Here is a 21,954-nt window from a genome sequence, read left to right on the forward strand (position 1 = left end):
TTTCATATTGTAAAGATGTACTAAGGACAATTGTTAGAAAGCATTATGCAGTCAAGCAACGGAAGGCACACTTCATTTATTCATTGATACAACATGGAACAGGCCCTTCCAGCCCAACGAGCCATACCACCCAGCAACCTACCTACTTAACCCAAGCCTATTCACAGGACAATTTACAACAACCAATTAACCTACCAACCAGTATGTCTTTGGAATGTGGGAGGAAACCCACATGGTCATGGGGAGAATGTGCAAACTCCTTACAGACAGCGTTGGAGTTGAACATTGAACTCTTACGGCCAGAGATGTAATAGCATAGCGTTAACTGCTACTCTACTGAGGCATTTCTCTTTCTATAGTTGATGCTGGACTGACTGAATTCAAAGTCAGTTGTATCATCATATGCACAATTACATATATGCACAATTGCAATGAAAACTTTCCAGCAGCATCACGGGCACATAGCATTAGATACAAAAAAAAACACAATTAGAACAACAAAATAACATTGTCTATTTCAGTGCAATGTAATCAAAGTGGTCATAATGTTGCTAACTGTAATGATTAGGGTTTAGTCGTTTGGTTCAAGAACGGAATGTTGAAGAGAATTAGCTGTTCTTGAATGTGGTGGTGTGGGACTTCTGGCTTCTGTATCTCCTTCCTGATGGCAGCTGTGAAAAGGTGACATGGCCAGGATGGTGGGGATCTTTGATAATAGATGTTGGTTTCTTGACGCAACATGGCTTGTAGATACTGCTGATGGTCAGGAGGAATGTGCCCGTGATGTACTGGGCAGAGTCCGCTACTCTGCAGCTTTTTTACTTAACACACTCCCTAAGATCAGATTCATTCCTTGCTGTTTCCATGCTTAGCAGAGTTAGATTTGCATTGTCTTTCAGCATCTATCTGTGGGCTGCTTTGTCCTTTAATCAGGAGTACAGTCTCAACTTTATCAGCACCCCTTTCATAGATTGTAGCCAGCTTTTGCTTAACTTCTCAAATTTTTTTACTCTTTGATTTATGTCTTCTTGGGCTCCTTTATCCCTGCAAACTGAATTATGAATATAGTTTTAGCTTTTATTAAGGAAATTAATATTTTTATTGCTTCTGGTGTTTAAAATCTGGCTTGATTTTGAAGTTTATACATTACTGGTGAACTCTATGTTGCATTCGTGTAGGGCATAGAAATTCACACTTATGGAATTAATAAAACACTGTCCAAAACTTTGAGATACTATTATGGAATTTATGGTGGAGGAGAATAAATAAATAAACATTTTTTTCCCCGCTGTCATTTCTTGAGATGCATGGATGCACATTAAGGATAACTGCATATAATTTTAGGAACACAACCCCCCCCCCCACTATAATATGGGGTGGGGGGATTACTGCTATTAATCATCTGAATCTAAAGTGGGCCAACATATACTTAGGGAAGTATGGAACATTCAATATTAACAGTATATGCTCTATCTATCTGAAATCATGATATAAAATCTTTAATTTTGCATTGTTCTTTCCCCTAGGCAACAAAGGATCCAATATGTTGTATCACTGCATCTGATAAGATACTGATCATGGTGACTACAATTTTCTTATTTAGCTTGAAAGAATCTGTTCAAATTAAGAATAATTAATGTGTTATAACATGCTGAAGGGCCTAGTCCCTATTATCCATCGCTATATGAGTAAACTTTTAAGTTTAACTGGTTCAAGTTTATAAATCTGGTAATCAATACATTTCAGGTGGTGAATAGTTAATCAGCCTACTAAAGCATCAGTCAGAAATTCTCCTGGCTAGATAGGTACATGTTTGGGAGGGAAGTTCCTTAGGCGACAAACATACACAGGCCACAATAAAGGTAGAGAAAGTTTACGGGTGACCCCACTTTTCGAATGTTCACTTTACGAAACCTCACTGTTACGAAAGACCTACATTAGTACCGTTTTCGCTAACGAAAAAGTCAGCGCACGATAAAAGGCAGCGCACCGCGCGCCCCGAGCAGCCGTTCTTCCCCGGATTCGGAACTGCAATCTCACCAGCATTGCTTAAACACGTGCCTGTGAGCAGCCGTTTGCAAGTTGAGTTCTATGGTATCGGAAAAGCCTGAAAGAGCTCGTAAGGGTGTTACACTTAGCGTAAAACTAGACATAATTAAGCGTTTTGATCGTGGTGAACGAAGTAAGGACTAAGTGAGTTTGGCTTGTGGAAGCTGACGAAGATGGTGTTGAAGAGGTTTTGGCATTCCATGACCAAGAATTGATAGATGAAGAGCTGATGCATTTGGAAGAGGAAAGGATAACAATGGAAACCGAATGAGTAATGATAAAGTACGACTTTAATTTTGAAAGGGTATGTCGGTTTAGGGGATATTTGCAGGATGGTTTGAGTGCTTACAAAGAACTGTATGATAGAAAAATGCGCGAGGCTCAGCAGACAAGCAAGCCTTCCACATTAGCCACAGCAGACGACGAACCTCGACCTTCGACATCGAGGTGGGCAGTCATAGAAGATGAGCTGTCTGCTGTAACGGAAACAGATAATGAGATGACACCCCAGTGTCCCACCATCCCAACACCCAGGCCGCGGACAGAAACCGATTCGCGGAGAATACAGCAGTAGCCGGGAGACACAAAGCACGTCTTTAAGAAAAAAGCCGAAATAAACATGCTAATTAATTAGGTGCTGCCCGACACCTAATTGTCGGCCCAGATCAGAGGTGATGCAATCAGCACTGATCTGGGCCAACAATTATGTGCCGTGCGGCACCTAATTAATTAGCCTGTTTATTTCGGCTTTTTTCTTAAAGATGTGCTGTGTGCCTCCCGGCTACCCCTGTACCCCTGCATGCTTCGTGGATCGGTATCGGGTCGCTGCCTGGAGGCTAGGGGTCACTGCACCACCCAAACTCCGACGACTCAGTGTAACACACCACCATCCGTGTGCTCCGCGCTTTCCCAATTCCAGTAAGTGATACTACGCTGTACATACATTATTTCTACTTTATATCGGCTGTGTATTTTTACGTGTTATTTGGTCTGATTTGGCAGCTTCATAGTTTAAAGGTTACTGGAGAGCGCTTGTGCCGTGTTTTTGCCGACGGCGCTTGCGTGAGATTTTCGCTACAGAGAACAGTTCAGGCAATGATTGTGGAAAAGTATTTCTACCTTATATAAGCTGTGTATTTATCATATAATTCCTGCTTTTACTATATGTTACTGTTATTTTAGGTTTTGTGTGTTATTTGGCATGATTTGGTAGGTTATTTTTGGGTCTGCGAACACTCACAAAATTTTCCCATATAAATAAATGGTAATCGCTTCTTTGCTTTACGACATTCCGGCTTACGAACCGTTTCATAGGAACACTCTACCTTCGGATGGCGGGGCTAACCTGTATTAGATTATTGAGTCCTATGCTACTTGCAGAGCATTTTGCAACTCTCCCAGCGCATTCTTAATTCAAATGTTACACATTTCTTATTGACAGGGAAACTGTTATACCACCGGGATGTGGAGGTAGCACACTATATTTGTTATTCTTAAAAAATAAAGTTTTTTTGCTGGCATTGTATTTGCAGCATTTCAGGACTTCTAACTGTACTTCATTGGTGGTTCATAGAAATGCATATCAAATCAGTCCCTTGACAATAATAATACAAGTTGACGTATTTTTCCCAGAAGCTTAATAACTTCGAAATATCTTCTAGGCACTTTGTTTAACCTACTCTCCAGTCCCTATCATAAAATATCCCCCTTTTAAAGTATACAAGATGAAGAAAAATTAATTATCTGCAACATTCTTAGACAATGAAGCAACTGCTGCACACCAAGATCCATTTACAAAACCTGCTGAGGAACTCAGCTGTGCCTTGCTGGAGATACCCACGAGTTTAGTCTTTTAAGCTTATTATTACTTGTATGATTATTTATGCATGTTGCAGTAATGGGTGGGGATTGCAGTCATGTTTAGTGATTTTTTAAAGAAATTATTAAGTGAAAGCTGAACGAAGCGCTTCCTTTAAAATGTTACGTTTGGAATCTAATGCATTTAGAAATTGCTTTTAATAAAATTGGTACTCTGAAGTAGGGTTCACAGTACTACAGAACTTTACATTTCTAAATGGAAAATTGACTTCACTGATGCCAGTTTTCCAGTAAAGGCAATAGAGATGTTATTAGGTAAATCCCTCTCCACAAACTTTGAATATGCTGTTAACAACCCAGTGTGAAGCATTGATTTAAAAAAAACTGATAGCTCAGTTGATTTCCCTGCAAATTATAAATAATTCATCTACTCAAATACATCTTCGCTGAATACTTTATAACTGTGCAATTATTTGTTTCCTTTTTGACTGAATACTGGAAAGATTGGTGAAAAAGAGACAGTTGAATGCTTGGGTCCAGAAAGATTGGAATGAAGGACAGTAGTTAGCAGTTATTTTACTTGCATCAAAAAAGGTGATTTATCAATATGGAGTACTGAAAAAAAGAGGTATTTTCACGTGAAGCCGAATATTATTGAACCAGGTAAAATTTGATCAAAAGTGGTGCTTGCATTTTCACTTGCTGTGAAATAGATCAAACAATACTTTTTATAAAAGCCATAATTTAAAAATCTATAAAAACTTGAAGGGCTTACCTAATGGTATCTCTGTTCATTAGAGCTAGACAATCTGATCCAGTTATGATTAAGTTACCATCTTGAGGGAGCTCTTTAGTTATGTTCCTGTCTCAGGATTTGCTTTCACAGAATTAACACAATTATTAGCAAAAGCCAGGCAGCAGGGGCTTATGCCAAACATATTAGAGTGGGATGCTGCTGAACATATTTTTAGTTATAATTATAACTCATTCTGTGTTAACAGTCCCTTCAAATTTGACCCATAAGGGAAATACACTGTATTACCAAGATGATCTTTTCTCATCATGTGCTCATTCTCAGAATATTTAAAGCACAAACTCTTCAGTTCTTCTTTATTTCTTGTTACATGGACCCTAGGTAGAGTGGTTACAAAGTATTATTTAGGGACTGGAATTGAAAACTAAATACCTGCTACAGAGAATTTTGAAGATGAATTTGCTTTAAACAGATGTGTACAGAATGAGTTACACTGATGTATATTTTTCCAGGGTCGTGAATCAGGAAGATTTCAGAAATATAGTTTACCAAATGTTAGCTTGCTCCAGAAGTACGAGTTGAACTGCAGGAGTTATCAGTTATCATTGAACTGTAATTCCAGGTGAGTTTCTCAAACAATAATGAAGGGTGAAATTCAGTCTTTCTTTATAGGAAAGTCATTTTGAGTAAATAGACTCTTATGTTGAACAGTGTAAATTAGATCACAGAAATAATATCCAGCAAAAATGTACTGCTTGTTGCTGGATGCCATTACACAGATCAGAGGTCCTTTATGCTTTGTGGGACAGGGACATGGAGAAACCAAGAATGATAAGGTCAAATGCATTATTAACCACTAAGTACCTAAGTTTAGCTTGAAATTTAGTTATTGTGCAAATTGTATGCAAGTTGTTAATTACAGTTTTTGTTATTGAATAGTCCTGAATTTTGTTTGAATTCTTTCTGATGTAATTTTGTTTCCACATTGAATAGAATTCAATGAACAATGTTCAAACACAATTTTTTTGTTTAAAAGTAAAATTGCCATGTAATTCAACTTCCATCATCTTCCATTTTAACTTTGTTCCTCAGGATATTTTATTTTGCTCAAAAGGTGCAAAAAGTAACTGCGGTAATTTTAGTATAGATGTATCCAACTACATTGGTTACATCAGATGCTTAATTTTAAATTTACCAATATTGTAGTTAATATAGACAATTGAATTGCATTTAATGGTAGTACTAATGAAAAACTTTTATCTATCCAGCCGCCTTGCCATCATTGATATTTCAGGCATTTTGACATTTTTTGACCTTGAAGCAAGAAGAATGGACAGTACAGGACAGCAGATAGTGGGTGAACAGCTGAAATTTGAGCGGAAGGATGTTTGGGATATGAAGTGGGCAAATGACAACCCAGATTTGTTTGCCATGATGGAGAAGACCAGAATGTATGTTTTCAGGAACTTGGACCCTGAGGTAAGGCTTTTATATAAATTAGTTTTTACATTTCTTAAATTAAAACTGCGGTGAGATTTGAGAAAACCAAAACAAAATGTGTGAAAGGTCCGTTGGATATGGTGGGCATCCATGAAGAGAAGATGGGAGTTATTGTTCTAGATATGATAAAATGTAAGCTTTCAGTTTTGAAAAGTTCCAGAAAAGATATGAAAATCTGAAGAAGTGAGTGATGGTGAAGGGGGTTGAAATCGAAGTATGCGTAACTTTTTATAAACAAAAAAGCAGAGTGCAGCTAACTAAAAGTATGAGGGGAGCAAAAATCAGGAGAACGTCAGGATGGAATACAGTGTTGGGAAGTGCATGGTTATGCACGTTGGTAGAAGTAATAAAAGTGTAGCCTATTTTCTAAACAGAGAGAAAATTCAAAAATCCGAGCTGCAAAGGGACTTGGGAGTCCTCATGCAGGATTCCCTAAAGGTTAACTTTGAGGTTAAAGTCTGGTGAGGAAGACAATGCAACGTTAGCATTCATTTTGAGAGGACTAGAATATGAAAACAGGGATGTAGTACTGAAGCCCTATAAGGCACTGATGAGACCTCACTTGAAGTATTGTGAACAGTTTTGGGCCCATTGTCTAAGAAAGGATGTGCTGACATTGTTGAGGGTTCCCAGGAGGTTCACAAAAATTGTTCTATAATGAAAGGCTTATCCTGTGAGGAGTGCTTGATGGCTCTGGGCCTGTACTCACTAGAATTTATGAGAATGAGGGGGGAATCTCACTGAAACCTATTGAATGTTGAAAGTACTAGATAGACTGGATGTGGAGAGAATGAACCCCATAATCAGTTAGTCCAAGATCAGAGGGCGCAGCTTCAGAATGGAGGGATGACAATTTAGAACGGAGAAGAGGAGGAATTTCTTTAGCCTAAGGATGTGTAGGCAGCTGTGTAGGCCAGGTCACTGGTGTATTTAAGTGGAGTCTGATAGGTTCTTGATTAGTCAGGGGGTGAAAGTAGGAGAATGTGGTTAAGAGGAAAGTGAATCAGCAATGATGAAATGGTAGACGAGATGGGCCGAAAGGCATAATTCTGCTCCTGTGTTTTATAGTCTTATAAGCAACCATCCAACCCTAAATAACTAATTGCCTAGTCACAATGGAAGCACTTACTCCTATAGGGATTGTAGAAACTAGTATTTGATGGCAAAGCAACCAAAAAGAACAAAGTGCTGTCCATTGAGATTAGGGATTTGTAAAGTTGCTGATTTAAAATAATGCGTCATTGTTGTTTGTGCCATCATTGATCTTTAATGAAGCAGTGCAGAAGGGCAAAGATCGATATATTTCTGAAAAGCATCATTTTTCACCCAGATGTTGTAGGCAGAAGGGCTTTTTCCTGTTTGTTTCTATGTTATATGGAAAGGTTTGGATGGAACAGGCAAACGGCATAATGGAATTTGGAATCACAATTTTGGATATTGTAAGTGTTCAACAAAAGAACAGCAGAGAGCAGTAAATATTTATTCATGCATTTCATAAGTTGCTGTTTAAGATAATGCTTCACTTAAAAGCAGCACTTAATGTTCCTAATAGAAATGTGGCAGTCACCTATATGTCTCTCCTATAGAAAATGGACAGGGAAATAAGGAAGCATTGAATCTGTAGTTAGGTCCTTTGGTCAAACTCGTCCAAGCCAGCAAGCTAGTACACCTGCCCATATTTGCCCTATAGCCCCTTAAGCTTCTCCCACCTATGTACTTGTCTAAATGGCTTTTAAACATTGCTAATGTGCCTGCCTCTACCAGGGTGGTAAAGAAGACATTTGAGCATGCTGGCCTTTGTCAGTCAGGGCATTGAATTTAGAAGGAGGCACAATATGTTGGGAAGTGTATGGTTATGCACCTTGGTAGAAGCTGCATTATGTTGCAGTTGTATCAGTCATTGATGAGGCTGTACTTGGAGTATTGTATACATTTTTGGACTCCTTGTTGTAGGAAGGACATTGTCAAGCTCGGGAGGATGTGGAGAGATTTATGAGGTTGCTGCCTGGACTAGAGAGCCTGAGTTATAGGAAGAAGTTGGCCACACTGGACCTTTATTCCCTGAAGTGCAGGAAGAAGAGGAGTATGGATAAGTTGTGCGGTCATAGCGTGTTCCCTGGGACTGGGGAATCCAAAATAAAAGGGCATAGATGCAAGATAAGAGGGGAGGAATTTAAGAGACTCGAGTGGTAACTTCTTTACACAGACAGTAGTGTGTACTTGGTTTAAGTGCCAGAGGAAGTCATCGAGCTGGGTAAATTTAAGAGACATTTGGGTGGGTACATGGAGGAAAGGGACTTTGAGGGTTATGGGGCTAATGCAGGCTAGCAAGGAATATGTGGTTAGCATGGACCATTTGGGCCAAACGGCCTGTTTCCAACTTGACTAACATGTTAGTTGACTGATCGTTATGATTATGCTGCTTTTTAAATGCAATTTTTGATATATTTGGTAAAGGATCAAAAATGATGTTAGTAATTACTTGCAAGGTATAGCAGGTTGTAGCTTAAAAGGAGTTTTGAGCTCCTAGTGTTGTTTGATGTTTTAATACTTTTTTTTTGTTCTATTCATTGTTATAGGAACCAATTCAAACATCTGGGTATATATGCAGTTTTGAAAATCTGGAAATCAAGTCTGTACTTTTGGATGAGATATTGAAGGTAATTTTCGATGAAATATTTATAATGGATCAAGAAAATCCATTAGCATGACAGCGCAGTGGCTAGTGTAATGCTATTACAACGCCAACAATTGGGGTTCAATACCCGCCACTAACTGTAAAAAGTTTATACGTTCTCCCCATACCTGCATGGGTTTCCTCCAGGTGCTCTGGTTTCCTTCCACATTCCAAAGACATATGATTAGTAAGTTAATTGGTCACATGGGTGCAATTGAGTGGCGTGGGCTCATTGTGGCAGAAGGGCCTGTTACCATGCTGTATCTATAAATAAAACTTATGAAATTTAACAGAATAATATGAATGAGGAATATGTTTTACAATATGTACTTGATGTTTTCACTTTCATTACTGATTTACTTAATATTCATCCATTACATCCTGCAGCTAACAATAATCTGTGGCTTATTTTGTAAAATTGATGTGGATATTTTTGAATGCTTAACTTTGCAGGGAGTGTGCCTGAAACCCCAGCAAAATAGAGATTGATGGTCTTGGGTGGTGTGGGCAGAGCCACATTTAAGAGGGAGGGGAGAAAAAAGTGAGAGATTGAAGTGTGATAGATGAAGCGTGGGATGAGGTGGTACATGGTTACACTGAGAATCTGATTGAAGTAAAGTTCAAAAGGTATCCTTTTCAATTCCAAATGTAAAATTTGATACCTCAAATTTTTAAACAAACCCATCCTTGATTTTAGCTTGTCATATGGTTGAGGATGTTAAAATGAAGATCTTTGTACATAGGTATTGGGAGAGATGAATGTCCTCTTATTGTTTATTTCCAGTAGATTATCTTTATTATGATAGATCAAATGCTATTCCATTATTTGGCTGGTAGTCACAAGTGTGCAAACATACCTGGGAATATCAATAAATATAGTAAAAAAAATGAAATTTAAGTAATAAAAGCAATTAAGTATAAACTGAACAAAACTAATTTAAACAATTAAACAAAACTGAATAAAATAGGTTCAGTCATCTCTTCCCATAGATTTCACTGAGGCACTAGGCCTAGGCACAAGTTGGTTCAAAGGGTGGATTGCACAGCCAAAGCACTGGAAAATCGGTGTATATTTGTGTGCTCCATTGAAGTTCCGAGTACATCAGGGTAACAGTGTACTGGCCTGGCAATTAAAAAAATATTAAGCACAACGCAATCCAATAAATTTTATTTTCTAAACTTACGCTTCATTACAAGACAAATATATATCCAGAAAGCAATTCAACTTGTACTAAAATAGTACGTGTTTTTGCACAGTTAAGTGCTTGAAAGCAATCAAGTTAGCTTTGTCCTGACTTTCACTTTTTAAAACTTTTTCTTCTATATTTAATTAAATATCAACATTTGCAACTATTCAATTTGAGCAAATATAAAACGATGCTGGAAGCACTGAGCAAGTCTGGCAACATCTGTGGAAGTAGAAAGAGTCAGCATTTTAGATTGCTCCTTTTATTAAAACTGGGAAAGACAAAGGATGTTAGTTTACAGTTGTAAGGAGGGTGAGGTAGGGGTTCTCTCTGATAGGACACGTCACCTCATTTTATACTTATCATTTTATTTGAATTTGAAATTGCATACCTCAGGCTAGGTCATTATTTAAGAGCCATATTCCTACAACTATTCCCTGGGGAATAACATAGTACACGCCAGTGGTCCCCAGCCTCCGGGCCGCGGACTGATACATTGCTGCAAAGAATGCAGCGGTACAGCAGTAGCCAGAACGCACCCAGCGTTGCCTCTGATCTGGGCTGATATTTACGTGCCGGGCGGCACCTAATTAATTAACTTGTTTATTTCAGCTTTTATCTTAAAGATGTGCTGGGTGCATTCCGACTACCGCTGCACCACTGCATTCTTCGCGGCAATGTATTGGTCCGCGGCCCGGAGGTTGGGGACCACTGGTATACTCTTTTCAGATTTGATTTTTTTTGAGTCGCTTCTCAGTTTCCATCTATCATTCAATATGCAATGTCTCAAAAATCTCCTCTTCCTTCTCCCTGGCCTGGTTTCATTTGCCCATCATCTCCACCTCATCTGCTTCTTTCTATCATTTACCAACTTGTCTTTTGTTCCTTTCACCAAAATGCATTATAGAAACATAGAAACATAGAAAATAGGTGCAGGAGTAGTCCATTCGGCCCTTCGAGCCTGCACCGCCATTTATTATGATCATAGCTGATCATCCAACTCAGAACCCCGCCCCAGCCTTCCCTCCATACCCCCTGACCCCCGTAGCCACAAGGGCCATATCTAACTCCCTCTTGAATATAGCCAATGAACTGGCCTCAACTGTTTCCTGTGGCAGAGAATTCCACAGATTCACCACTCTCTGTGTGAAGAAGTTTTTCCTCATCTTGGTCCTAAAAGGCTTCCCCTCTATCCTCAAACTGTGGCCCCTTGTTCTGGACTTCCCCAACATCGGGAACAATCTTCCTGCATCTAGCCTGTCCAATCCCTTTAGGATCTTATACGTTTCAATCAGATCCCCCCTCAATCTTCTAAATTCCAACGAGTACAAGCGCAGTTCATCCAGTCTTTCTTCATATGAAAGTCCTGCCATCCCAGGAATCAATCTAGTGAACCTTCTTTGTACTCCCTCTATGGCAAGGATGTCTTTCCTCAGATTAGGGGACCAAAACTGCACACAATACTCCAGGTGTGGTCTCACCAAGGCCTTGTACTACTGCAGTAGTACCTCCCTGCTCCTGTACTCGAATCCTCTCACTATAAATGCCAGCATACCACTCGCCTTTTTCACCACCTGCTGTACCTGCATGCCCACTTTCAATGACTGGTGTATAATGACACCCAGGTCTCGTTGCACCTCCCCTTCTCCTAATCGGCCACCATTCAGATAATAATCTGTTTTCCTATTTTTGCCACCAAAGTGGATAACTTCACATTTATCCACATTAAATTGCATCTGCCATGAATTTGCCCACTCACCCAACCTATCCAAGTCACCCTGCATCCTCTTAGCATCCTCCTCACAGCTAACACTGCCACCCAGCTTCATGTCATCTGCAAACTTGGAGAGGCTGCATTTAATTCCCTCATCTAAGTCATTAATATATATTGTAAACAACTGGGGTCCCAGCACTGAGCCTTGCGGTACCCCACTAGTCACCGCCTGCCATTCTGAAAAGGTCCCGTTTATTCCCACTCTTTGCTTCCTGTCTGCTAACCAACTCTCCACCCACACCAATACCTTACCCCCAATACCGTGTGCTTTAAGTTTGCACACTAATCTCCTGTGTGGGACCTTGTCAAAAGCCTTCTGAAAATCCAAATATACCACATCCACTGGTTCTCCCCTATCCACTCTACTAGTTACATCCTCAAAAAATTCTATGAGATTCGTCAGACATGATTTTCCTTTCACAAATCCATGCTGACTTTGTCCGATCATTTCACCGCTTTCCAAATGTGCTGTTATCACATCCTTGATAACTGACTCCAGCAGTTTCCCCACCACCGACGTTAGGCTAACCGGTCTATAATTCCCCGGTTTCTCTCTCCCTCCTTTTTTAAAAAAGTGGAGTTACATTAGCCACCCTCCAATCCTCAGGAACTAGTCCAGAATCTAATGAGTTTTGAAAAATTATCACTAATGCATCCACTATTTCTTGGGCTACTTCCTTAAGCACTCTAGGATGCAGACCATCTGGCCCTGGGGATTTATCTGCCTTCAATCCCTTCAATTTACCTAACACCACTTCCCTACTAACATGTATTTCCCTCAGTTCCTCCATCTCACTGGACCCTCTGTCCCCTACTATTTCTGGAAGATTATTTATGTCCTCCTTAGTGAAGACAGAACCAAAGTAATTATTCAATTGGTCTGCCATGTCCTTGCTCCCCATAATCAATTCACCTGTTTCTGTCTGCAGGGGACCAACATTTGTCTTTACCAGTCTTTTCCTTTTTACATATCTATAAAAGCTTTTACAGTCCGTTTTTATGTTTCCTGCCAGTTTTCTCTCATAATCCTTTTTCCCCTTCCTAATTAAGCCCTTTGTCCTCCTCTGCTGAACTCTGAATTTCTCCCAGTCCTCAGGTGAGCCACTTTCTCTGGCTAATTTGTATGCTTCTTCTTTGGAATTGATACTATCCCTAATTTCTCTTGTCAGCCACGGGTGCACTACCTTCCTTGATTTATTCTTTTGCCAAACTGGGATGAGCAATTGTTGTAGTTCATCCATGCAACCTTTAAATGCTTGCCATTGCATATCCACCGTCAATCCTTTAAGTGTCATTTGCCAGTCTATTTATCATACATTTCCCAACACTGTATTCCATCTGCCATCATTTTGCCCATTCTTCCAATTTGTCCAAGTCCTTATGCAATCACTTTGTTTCCTCAGCACTACCTACCGTTCCCCCTATCTTTATATCATCTGTGCACTTTGCCCAAAGCCATTAATTCTATTATCTAAGTCACTGGCAAACAATATGAAAAGTAGCAGTCCCAATATTGACCCCTGAGGAACACCACTAGTCACCAGCAGCCAACCAGAAAAGGCCCCTTTTACTCACTGCCTCCTGCCTGTCAGCCATTCCACTATCCATGCCAGTATCTTTCCTGTAACACCAAAATATTTTATCTTGTTAAACAACCTCATGTGTGGCACCTTATCAAATGCCTTCTGAAAATCCAAGAAAATGACATCCACTCCCTCTCCTTTGTCCACCCTGCTTGTTACTGTGTCAAAGAACTCTTAACAGATTAGTCGTGAGATTTCCCTTCACAGAAACCAAGCCGACTTTGACTTATTTTATCATTAGTCTCCAAGTATCCTGACACATCATTCTTACTAATAGACTCCAACAATTTCCCAACCACTGAGGTTAGGCTTGCTGGTCTATAATTTCATTTCTTTTGCCTTCCTCTCTTTTTGAGGAGTGGAGTGACATTTACAATTTTCCAATCCTCCAGAACCATGCTGGAATCAAGTGATTTCTGAAGGATCATAATTAATGATTCTGCTATCTCTTCAGCAACCTCTTTCAAAACTCTAGGAAAGTAGTCCATTTGGTCCAGGTGACTTATCTCAAAGACCTTGGAGTTTGCTTCACACTTTTTCCTTTGTAATAGCAATGACATTCTCTCTTGTTCCCTGACACTCACAGACCTCTGGCACACTGCTAGTGTCTTCCACAGTGAAGACTGATGCAAGGTATTTATTAAGTTCATCTGCCATTTTTTTTTGTCCCCCATCAGCAGCTTTTTCCAGTGGTCCAATATCAACTCTGACTTCCCTTTTACTCTTTATGTAACTGAAAAAAAAACTCGGTATCCTGCTTTATATTATTGGCTAGTTTGCCCTCATATTTCATCTTTTCCCTTCTTATAGATTTTTTTAGTTGCCTTTTGTCGGATTTTAAAAACTTCCCAATCATCCAACTTCCCACTCAATTTTGCTACATTGTATGCCCTTTCTGACCCCAGCATCTGCAGAATATTTTGTATCTTAACTTCCTTTGTCAGCCACAGTTGCCTAGCCCTGCCATTTGAGAACTTCTTCCTCTGTGGAACACATCTATCCTGCACCTTGTGAACTACTCCCAGAATCTTCAGCCGTCACTGCTCTGTCGTCATCTCTGACACATCCATCATTTAGAAAGAAACGAATGCCTGGGGAAAATCCTCTGAGGTCATGTACAGGGTATACAAACTTCACACAGATTGTACAGAGGTCAGAATCAAGCCTGGCCTCCTCACACCTCTCACCAACCTCCTCTTTGCAAAAGGAATACTTGGAGGCTACATGCAAATAGGGGAAAGTGTGTATGGCATCCTAAAGAACTCCTTCACCCACTCTTGTCAAGCACCGTTTGCCCCACCTCTATAGGAGTTTGCATTTCCTGCACAACACACTTCAATCATGTCAAGAATGCAGTGGAAGCAAGTTATTTTCTGCAATCAAAGAAGTTACCCATTTGGTTGCGTGGAGCCAGATTCAGTATTAAGAGAATGGGAAAATAGTAAGAAAGTGCATAACTATATTTGATGCCCTGACCAATCAGAAAACTATTAACTTCCGCCTTAAGTATACCCATGGACTTGGCCTCTGGTACAGTCTGTGGCAGAGTATTCCACAGATTCACTACTCTCTGGCTAAAAAAAAAAAAAATCCTTCTTACCTCTGTTCTAAAAGGTCACCCCCTCAATTTTGAGGCTGTGCCCTCTAGTTCTGGCTTTAGGTTTCTGCAGGAAGCTGTCATAATGCTAGATGCAGGCATGTGATTTAACTAATGTGGAAGTAGTGCTGGGCAGGTGCAGAAGTGAATGCACACACTTTACTAATGCACTGTTTTCTGGATATACATTTGTCTTGTATTGAAGTGCAAGTTTAGAAAATAAAATTTATTGGATTGTGCTGTGCTTAACAGTTTGTTTTTTATTGCCATCCCTGACAAATGCATTAATATGCTAAAATATTCTAAAATATTCCTCAATCATGCAGGGTTTTGGGTCATCATAAGGAATTGATCACAGCTTAACTTGCCCTCTTATATTCCAGGCAGCATCTCTAGGAAGAGGTACAGTCGATGTTTCAGGCCGAGACCCTTCGTCAGGACTAACTGAAGGAAGAGTGAGTAAGGGATTTGAAAGTTGGAAGGGGAGGGGGAGATCCAAAATGATAGGAGAAGACAGGAGGGGGAGGGATGGAGCCAAGAGCTGGACAGGTGATAGACAAAAGGGATATGAGAGGATCATGGGACAGGAGGTCCAGGAAGAAAGGCAAGGGTGGGGGGAAACCCAGAGGATGGGCAAGGGGTATATTCAGAGGGACAGAGGGAGAAAAAGGAGAGTGAGAGAAAGAATGTGTATAAAAATAAGTAACAGATGGGGTACGAGGGGGAGGTGGGGCATTAGCGGAAGTTAGAGAAGTCGATGTTCATGCCATCAGGTTGGAGGCTACCCAGACGGAATATAAGGTGTTGTTCCTCCAACCTGAGTGTGGCTTCATCTTTACAGTAGAGGAGGCCGTGGATAGACATGTCAGAATGGGAATGGGATGTGGAATTAAAATGTGTGGCCACTGGGAGATCCTGCTTTCTCTGGCGGACAGAGCGTAGATGTTCAGCAAAGCGGTCTCCCAGTCTGTGTCGGGTCTCGCCAATATATAAAAGGCCACATCGGGAGCAACCGGACGCAGTATATCACCCCAGCCGACTCATAGGTGAAGTGTTGCCTCACCTGGAAGGACTGTTTGGGGCCCTGAATGGCGGTAAGGGAGGAAGTGTAAGGGCATGTGTAGCACTTGTTCTGCTTACACGGATAAGTGCCAGGAGGGAGATCAGTGGAGGGGGATGGGGGGGACGAATGGACAAGGGAGTCGCGTAGGGAGTGATCCCTGCGGAATGCAGAGAGAGGGGGGAGGGAAAGATGTGCTTAGTGGTGGGATCCCGTTGGAGGTGGCGAAAGTTACGGAGAATAATATGTTGGACCCGGAGGCTGGTGGGGTGGTAGGTGAGGACCAGGGGAACCCTATTCCTAGTGGGGTGGCGGGAGGATGGAGTGAGAGCAGATGTACGTGAAATGGGGGAGATGTGTTTAAGAGCAGAGTTGATAGTGGATGAAGGGAAGCCCCTTTCTTTAAAAAAAAAGGAAGACATCTCCCTCGTCCTAGAATGAAAAGCCTCATCCTGAGAGCAGATGCGGCGGAGACGGAGGAATTGTGAGAAGGGGATGGCGTTTATGCAAGAGACAGGGTGAGAAGAGGAATAGTCCAGATAGCTGAGAGAGTCAGTAGGCTTATAGTTGACATCAGTGGATAAGCTGTCTCCAGAGACAGAAAGATCTGGAAAGGGGAGGGAGGTGTCGGAAATGAACCAGGTAAACTTGAGGGCAGGGTGAAAGTTGGAGGCAAAGTTAATAAAGTCAACGAGCTCTTTATTAACTTTGCCTCCAACTTTCACCCTGCCCTCAAGTTTACCTGGTCCATTTCCGACACCTCCCTCCCCTTTCTAGATCTTTCTGTCTCTGGAGACAGCTTATCCACTGATGTCTACTATAAGCCTACTGACTCTCACAGCAATCTGGACTATTCCTCTTCTCACCCTGTCTCTTGCATAAACGCCATCCCCTTCTCACAATTCCTCCGTCTCCGCCGCATCTGCTCTCAGGATGAGGCTTTTCATTCTAGGACGAGGGAGATGTCTTCCTTTTTTAAAGAAAGGGGCTTCCCTTCCTCCACTATCAACTCTGCTCTTAAAAGCATCTCCCCCATTTCACGTACATCTGCTCTCACTCCATCCTCCCGCCACCCCACTAGGAATAGGGTTCCCCTGGTCCTCACCTACCACCTCACCAGCCTCCGGGTCCAACACATTATTCTCCGTAACTTCCGCCACCTCCAACGGGATCCCTCCACTAAGCACATCTTTCCCGCCCCCCCCCCCCCCCCACATTTCACAGGGATCGCTCCCTACGCGACTCCCTTGTCCATTCGTCCCCCCCATCCCTCCCCACTGATCTCCCTCCTGGCATTTATCCGTGTAAGCAGAACAAGTGCTACACATGCCCTTACACTTCCTCCCTTACCACCATTCAGGGCCCCAAACAGTCCTTCCAGGTGAGGCAACACTTCAACTGTGAGTCGGCTGGGGTGATATACTGCGTCCGGTGCTCCCGATGTGGCCTTTTATATATTGGCGAGACCCAACGCAGACTGGGAGACCGCTTTGCTGAACACCTATGTTCTGTCCGCCAGAGAAAGCAGATTCTCCCAGTGGCCACACATTTTAATTCCACATCCCATTCCCATTCTGACATGTCTATCCACGGCCTCCTCTACTGTAAAGATGAAGCCACACTCAGGCTGGAGGAACAACACCTTATATTCCGTCTGGGTAGCCTCCAACCTGATGGCATGAACATCGACTTCTCTAACTTCCGCTAATGCCCCACCTCCCCCTCGTACCCCATCTGTTACTTATTTTTATACACACATTCTTTCTCTCTCTCTCCTTTTTCTCCCTCTGTCCCTCTGAATATACCCCTTGCCCATCCTCTGGGTTCCACCCCTCCCCGGCTTTTTTCCTGGACCTCCTGTCCCATGATCCTCTCATATCCCTTTTCCCTATCACCTGTCCAGCTCTTGGCTCTATCCCTCCCCCTCCTGTCTTCTCCTATCATTTTGGATCTCCCCCTCCCCCTCCAACTTTCAAATCCCTTACTCACTCTTCCTTCAGTTAGTCCTGATGAAGGGTCTCAGCCTGAAATGTCGACTGCACCTCTTCCTAGAGATGCTGCCTGGCCTGCTGCATTCACCAGCAACTTTGATGTGTGTTGCTTGAATTTCCAGCATCTGCAGAATTCCTGTTGTTTGCCTCTTGTATTCCTTCATTTTTAAGAATGAAAAGCATTGACCTTCCCACCAAAGGCTGACTAAGGCCAGAAACTTAATTTATGCGGCATAATAATGTTATTTTCATCTCTACTACACGGCAGTAATATTATAACTTGTTCATGCACTTCTAGGAGTTTTAAATCAAGAATGTTTGATGCCAAATGAAAAAATGATGTAGTTATTTGTTTTGTGAATTCAGTTAATTCATCATCTTTATTATTCTCTCAGGAGCCAAGCCAACCTAACAAAGACTATATTATTAATTTTGAAATCCGTTCATTACGTGATAGTCGGAGTCTGATTGAAACTGTAGGCATAGAAGATGCTTGCACATTCATTGAAGAGAACCCACATCCTAGACTTTGGTGAGAAGGAAATATAGACAATAATGCTTCTTTGCTAATGTTATGTATTATCCAATGTTTGCACTTGATTGGATTTTTGCCACTTTTGTCATGGTGTGAAGAGGCACAGGGAGAGAGTGGCTGACAACAGAGGAAATAACAGAACTCTGATTAATAGTCTTCTCCTTCTGTAATATACAAGCACTGGTCCTGAAATGTATTCTCAGCTTTGTTTTCCTTTTGACTCCTGTCCCTTAAAATCTTTGAATTATTTATTTTAGATTTTACTGGAGAAAGTAATTATAATTCTCCAAAACATGGAACTTATTTCAAAACAACATTGGACTTAGTCTAACAACAAAATATCTCTTAATGGGTAAATAGCAATTTTTTACTGATAACAATTCTGTGTGGTCTTTTAAATTAATGTCTACTGCATCTGCCTCCTTCACATCAACTTAAGACAGGGTAAGAGTTAACATTGCAGTAGATTAACAAGTTGCCTGCATTTTTGTAGTTCATTCTCTCCAAAGTTTATGATCATTATGATCTGCAAAGATATTGCTGTTCCAACAGTAGGTCATAGTCATACAACACAGAAATCGGCCCTGTGGCCCATCTAGTCAATGCCAAACTGCTATTCTGTCTAAGTCCCAGTGACCTGCACCTGTACCATAGCCCTCCAAACCTCTCCCATTTATGTACTTATCCAAATTTCTCTTAAACATTGAAATCAAACCCACATCCATAATTTCCACTGGCAGCTTGTTCACCACCCTCTGGATGAAGAAATAACTCCCCCCTTGTCAAGCACCTTATCGCTATGTCACATACCAAACAACAAATAGCCCAGAGTGGATCAATCACGCACACATTTATTTTACTTCCAGCAAGGGAAGACTAGCACCAAACACAAGCCAGTGATATCTTCCAACAAAAAAAATAGACAGTATAGTCATTCCTGTATATGCAATTACAGCTACCTACACCTCAATTCAAACAAAGGGTGCATTCTGTCCTTCTATTTAATCTGGGTACTTGGCATTCTTAAGGTAACACATTTGCTGGTCTACAGTTTGTCAAGGACTCAAGTTCCATTGGCATTAGGTTGCATGAACACTTAGAAAAACACTCTGGTACAATACAGGTTCCATTTTGTTACAGGTAAAAATGCTATTTTGTTACTACATTTCCACATCAGGTTCCCTTTAAGTATATCACCTTTCACCCTTAAATCAATAACCAATAGTTTTAGTCTCACCCAACCTCAGTAGCAAAAGGCAGCTTGCATTTACACCATCTATACCCCTCACAAGTTTGTCTGGCTCTGTAAAATCTCCCCTCAATTTCTTAAGCTTCAGAAACTAAAGGTGGGAGGAGAGAGAGCAGCGCGCCACACGCGCGCAGCCTTCCGGTGAAAATGATATTGTATCCGTTAAATAGGGGCTGTGGACAATTCTGATTTGATGGAAACAGACGTGAAAGCACAGAGGAACATCTGGAGAAATTTCTGAAACGCCAGTTCGCTGCGTGATCGAGAATCTTCCAGAGAGAAGGCATCAAAATCCCCGGCTTTGCCTGCTGCTGGCGACCGAGATTGAGGTCAAACCGTTCGGATAGAGATGGCGCTGGGTACTCTGTGTCGGAGGGCTGATCGGAGGCTTGAAGTTTTCGGAGAACTCAAGAGTCAGACTGTGGTCGGGCATGGCAGGGAGAGTTTTCTTCCTTCTCCCATCTGCGTGAGATGTGGGACATTTGAGAGACTTTGAACTTTTTACTGCGTTCATGGACTGTTCTTCAAGTCATGGCATTGTTGCACTGTTGTAATTATATGTTATAATGTGGTTTTGTTAGTTTTTTCAGTCTTGGTCTGTCCTGTGTTTTGTGATATCACACTGGAGGAAATATTGTATCATTTCTTAATGCATGCATTACTAAATGACAATAAAAGAGGACTGTGTGTCTTCATAATCTAATCTAATAAAGTCCTAACCTATTCAACCTTTCCCTATAACTCAGGTGCTCATTAATCCTTAATGAAACCATATTTGTTTTTGCTTTTCTTATTTTATTTATTTATGAGATGTGAGCTCTACTGCCCTTAGTGCACTGTGTATAAAGCTAGGTAGGGAGTTAAACACCATCCAAAAATCACCTGAGCCAGGAGCATTGTTTGGAGTTTTTAGTGAGAAAATTTCGTAAAACTGCCAAAAGGAGGGAGGGGAAGATGGCAGCGCTATGCAGTGCGCACGGCCATTCCGGATGATATCGTATCTGTGAAGTAGGATGTCGTGCACAATCCTGATTTGATAGAGACAGACATGAAGAAACACGGAGGAACATCTGAAGAAACTTCTGAAATGCCTGCTTTGCTGCCGCTGCTACTGTGCGATCGAGAATCTCCGGAGGGTAGGCCCCAAATCCTCGGCCTTGCCTATTGCTGGGGCCGAAGCGCTTGGCAGAGATGGGGCTCGGTGTCGGAGAGCTGGTCGGAGGCTCGGAGTTTTCGGACGGACTTGGAGTCGGACTGTGGTCGGATACTTCTAGGATGCTGCATCGGCAAGTTTGCGGCACTGGAGGTTTATCGTCTGCGTGAGATGATGGGACTTGCGAGAGACTTTGAGACTTTACCGTGGCCATGGTCTGTTCTTATCAAATTACGGTATTGCACTGTTGTAACTATATGTTATAATTATGTGTTTTTTGTCAGTTTTTTCAGTCTTGGTTTGTCATGTGTTTCTGTGATATCATTCTGGAAAAACATTGTATCAATTCTTTATGCATGCATTACTAAATGACAATAAAAGAGGACTGCGTGTCCTCATAATCTAATCTAAAAAGTTAAGTAAAACGGATTCAAAACAGAATCCTTGCACACCTAAATATACTAATTTATTGATTATTCTCACAACCAGCATTAAACAAGATAATATACACATGCAACATCTTATAACTATGCCATGGACTAGAGTGAACTTGTGGCACACCAATAGCTTAATAGCAATGAACAATAAGCAATACTTCCTTCAAAATACTAAATGTTTACCAATATTAAGAAAGCTTAAGACTCACAGATATTGCTGTTTTAAGGGCAAATAAACAGTGAATGGAGATGGATATCTTTCTACTGTGTTTGCTCCAAGTTGAAATTCAAATTAACCTGCATAGGCAATGATAGAACATAGAATAGTACAGCACAGTACAGGCCCTTTGGCCCACATTGCTGTGCCGACCCTCAAACCCTGCCTCCCTTATAACCCCCCACCTTAAATTCCTCCATATACCTGTCTAGTCGTCACTCAAATTTCACTAGTGTATCTGCCTCCACCACTGACTCAGGCAGGGCATTTCACGCACCAACCACACTCTAAGTAAAAACCCTCCTCTAATATTCCCCTTGAACTTCCCACCCCTTACCTTAAAGCCATGTCCCCTTGTATTGAGCAGTGGTGC

General features: G+C 41.3%; 1 protein-coding gene across 3 annotated transcripts in view; it reads left to right on the top strand.

The window, feature by feature from the left end:
• wdr35 (WD repeat domain 35) overlaps positions 1–21,954 on the top strand; it is a 90,070-nt gene that overhangs the window by 44,521 nt on the left and 23,595 nt on the right. For all 3 annotated transcript variants that reach the window (XM_072278788.1, XM_072278796.1, XM_072278806.1), the window contains 5 exons: positions 1,527–1,580; positions 5,134–5,243; positions 5,890–6,100; positions 8,701–8,781; positions 18,386–18,522. In XM_072278788.1, the coding sequence (XP_072134889.1) occupies positions 1,527–1,580; positions 5,134–5,243; positions 5,890–6,100; positions 8,701–8,781; positions 18,386–18,522 (593 nt within the window). The remainder of the gene's footprint in view (positions 1–1,526; positions 1,581–5,133; positions 5,244–5,889; positions 6,101–8,700; positions 8,782–18,385; positions 18,523–21,954) is intronic.

Source organism: Mobula birostris, chromosome 2, assembly GCF_030028105.1.
Source record: "Mobula birostris isolate sMobBir1 chromosome 2, sMobBir1.hap1, whole genome shotgun sequence".
Lineage (NCBI taxonomy): Eukaryota > Metazoa > Chordata > Chondrichthyes > Myliobatiformes > Myliobatidae > Mobula > Mobula birostris.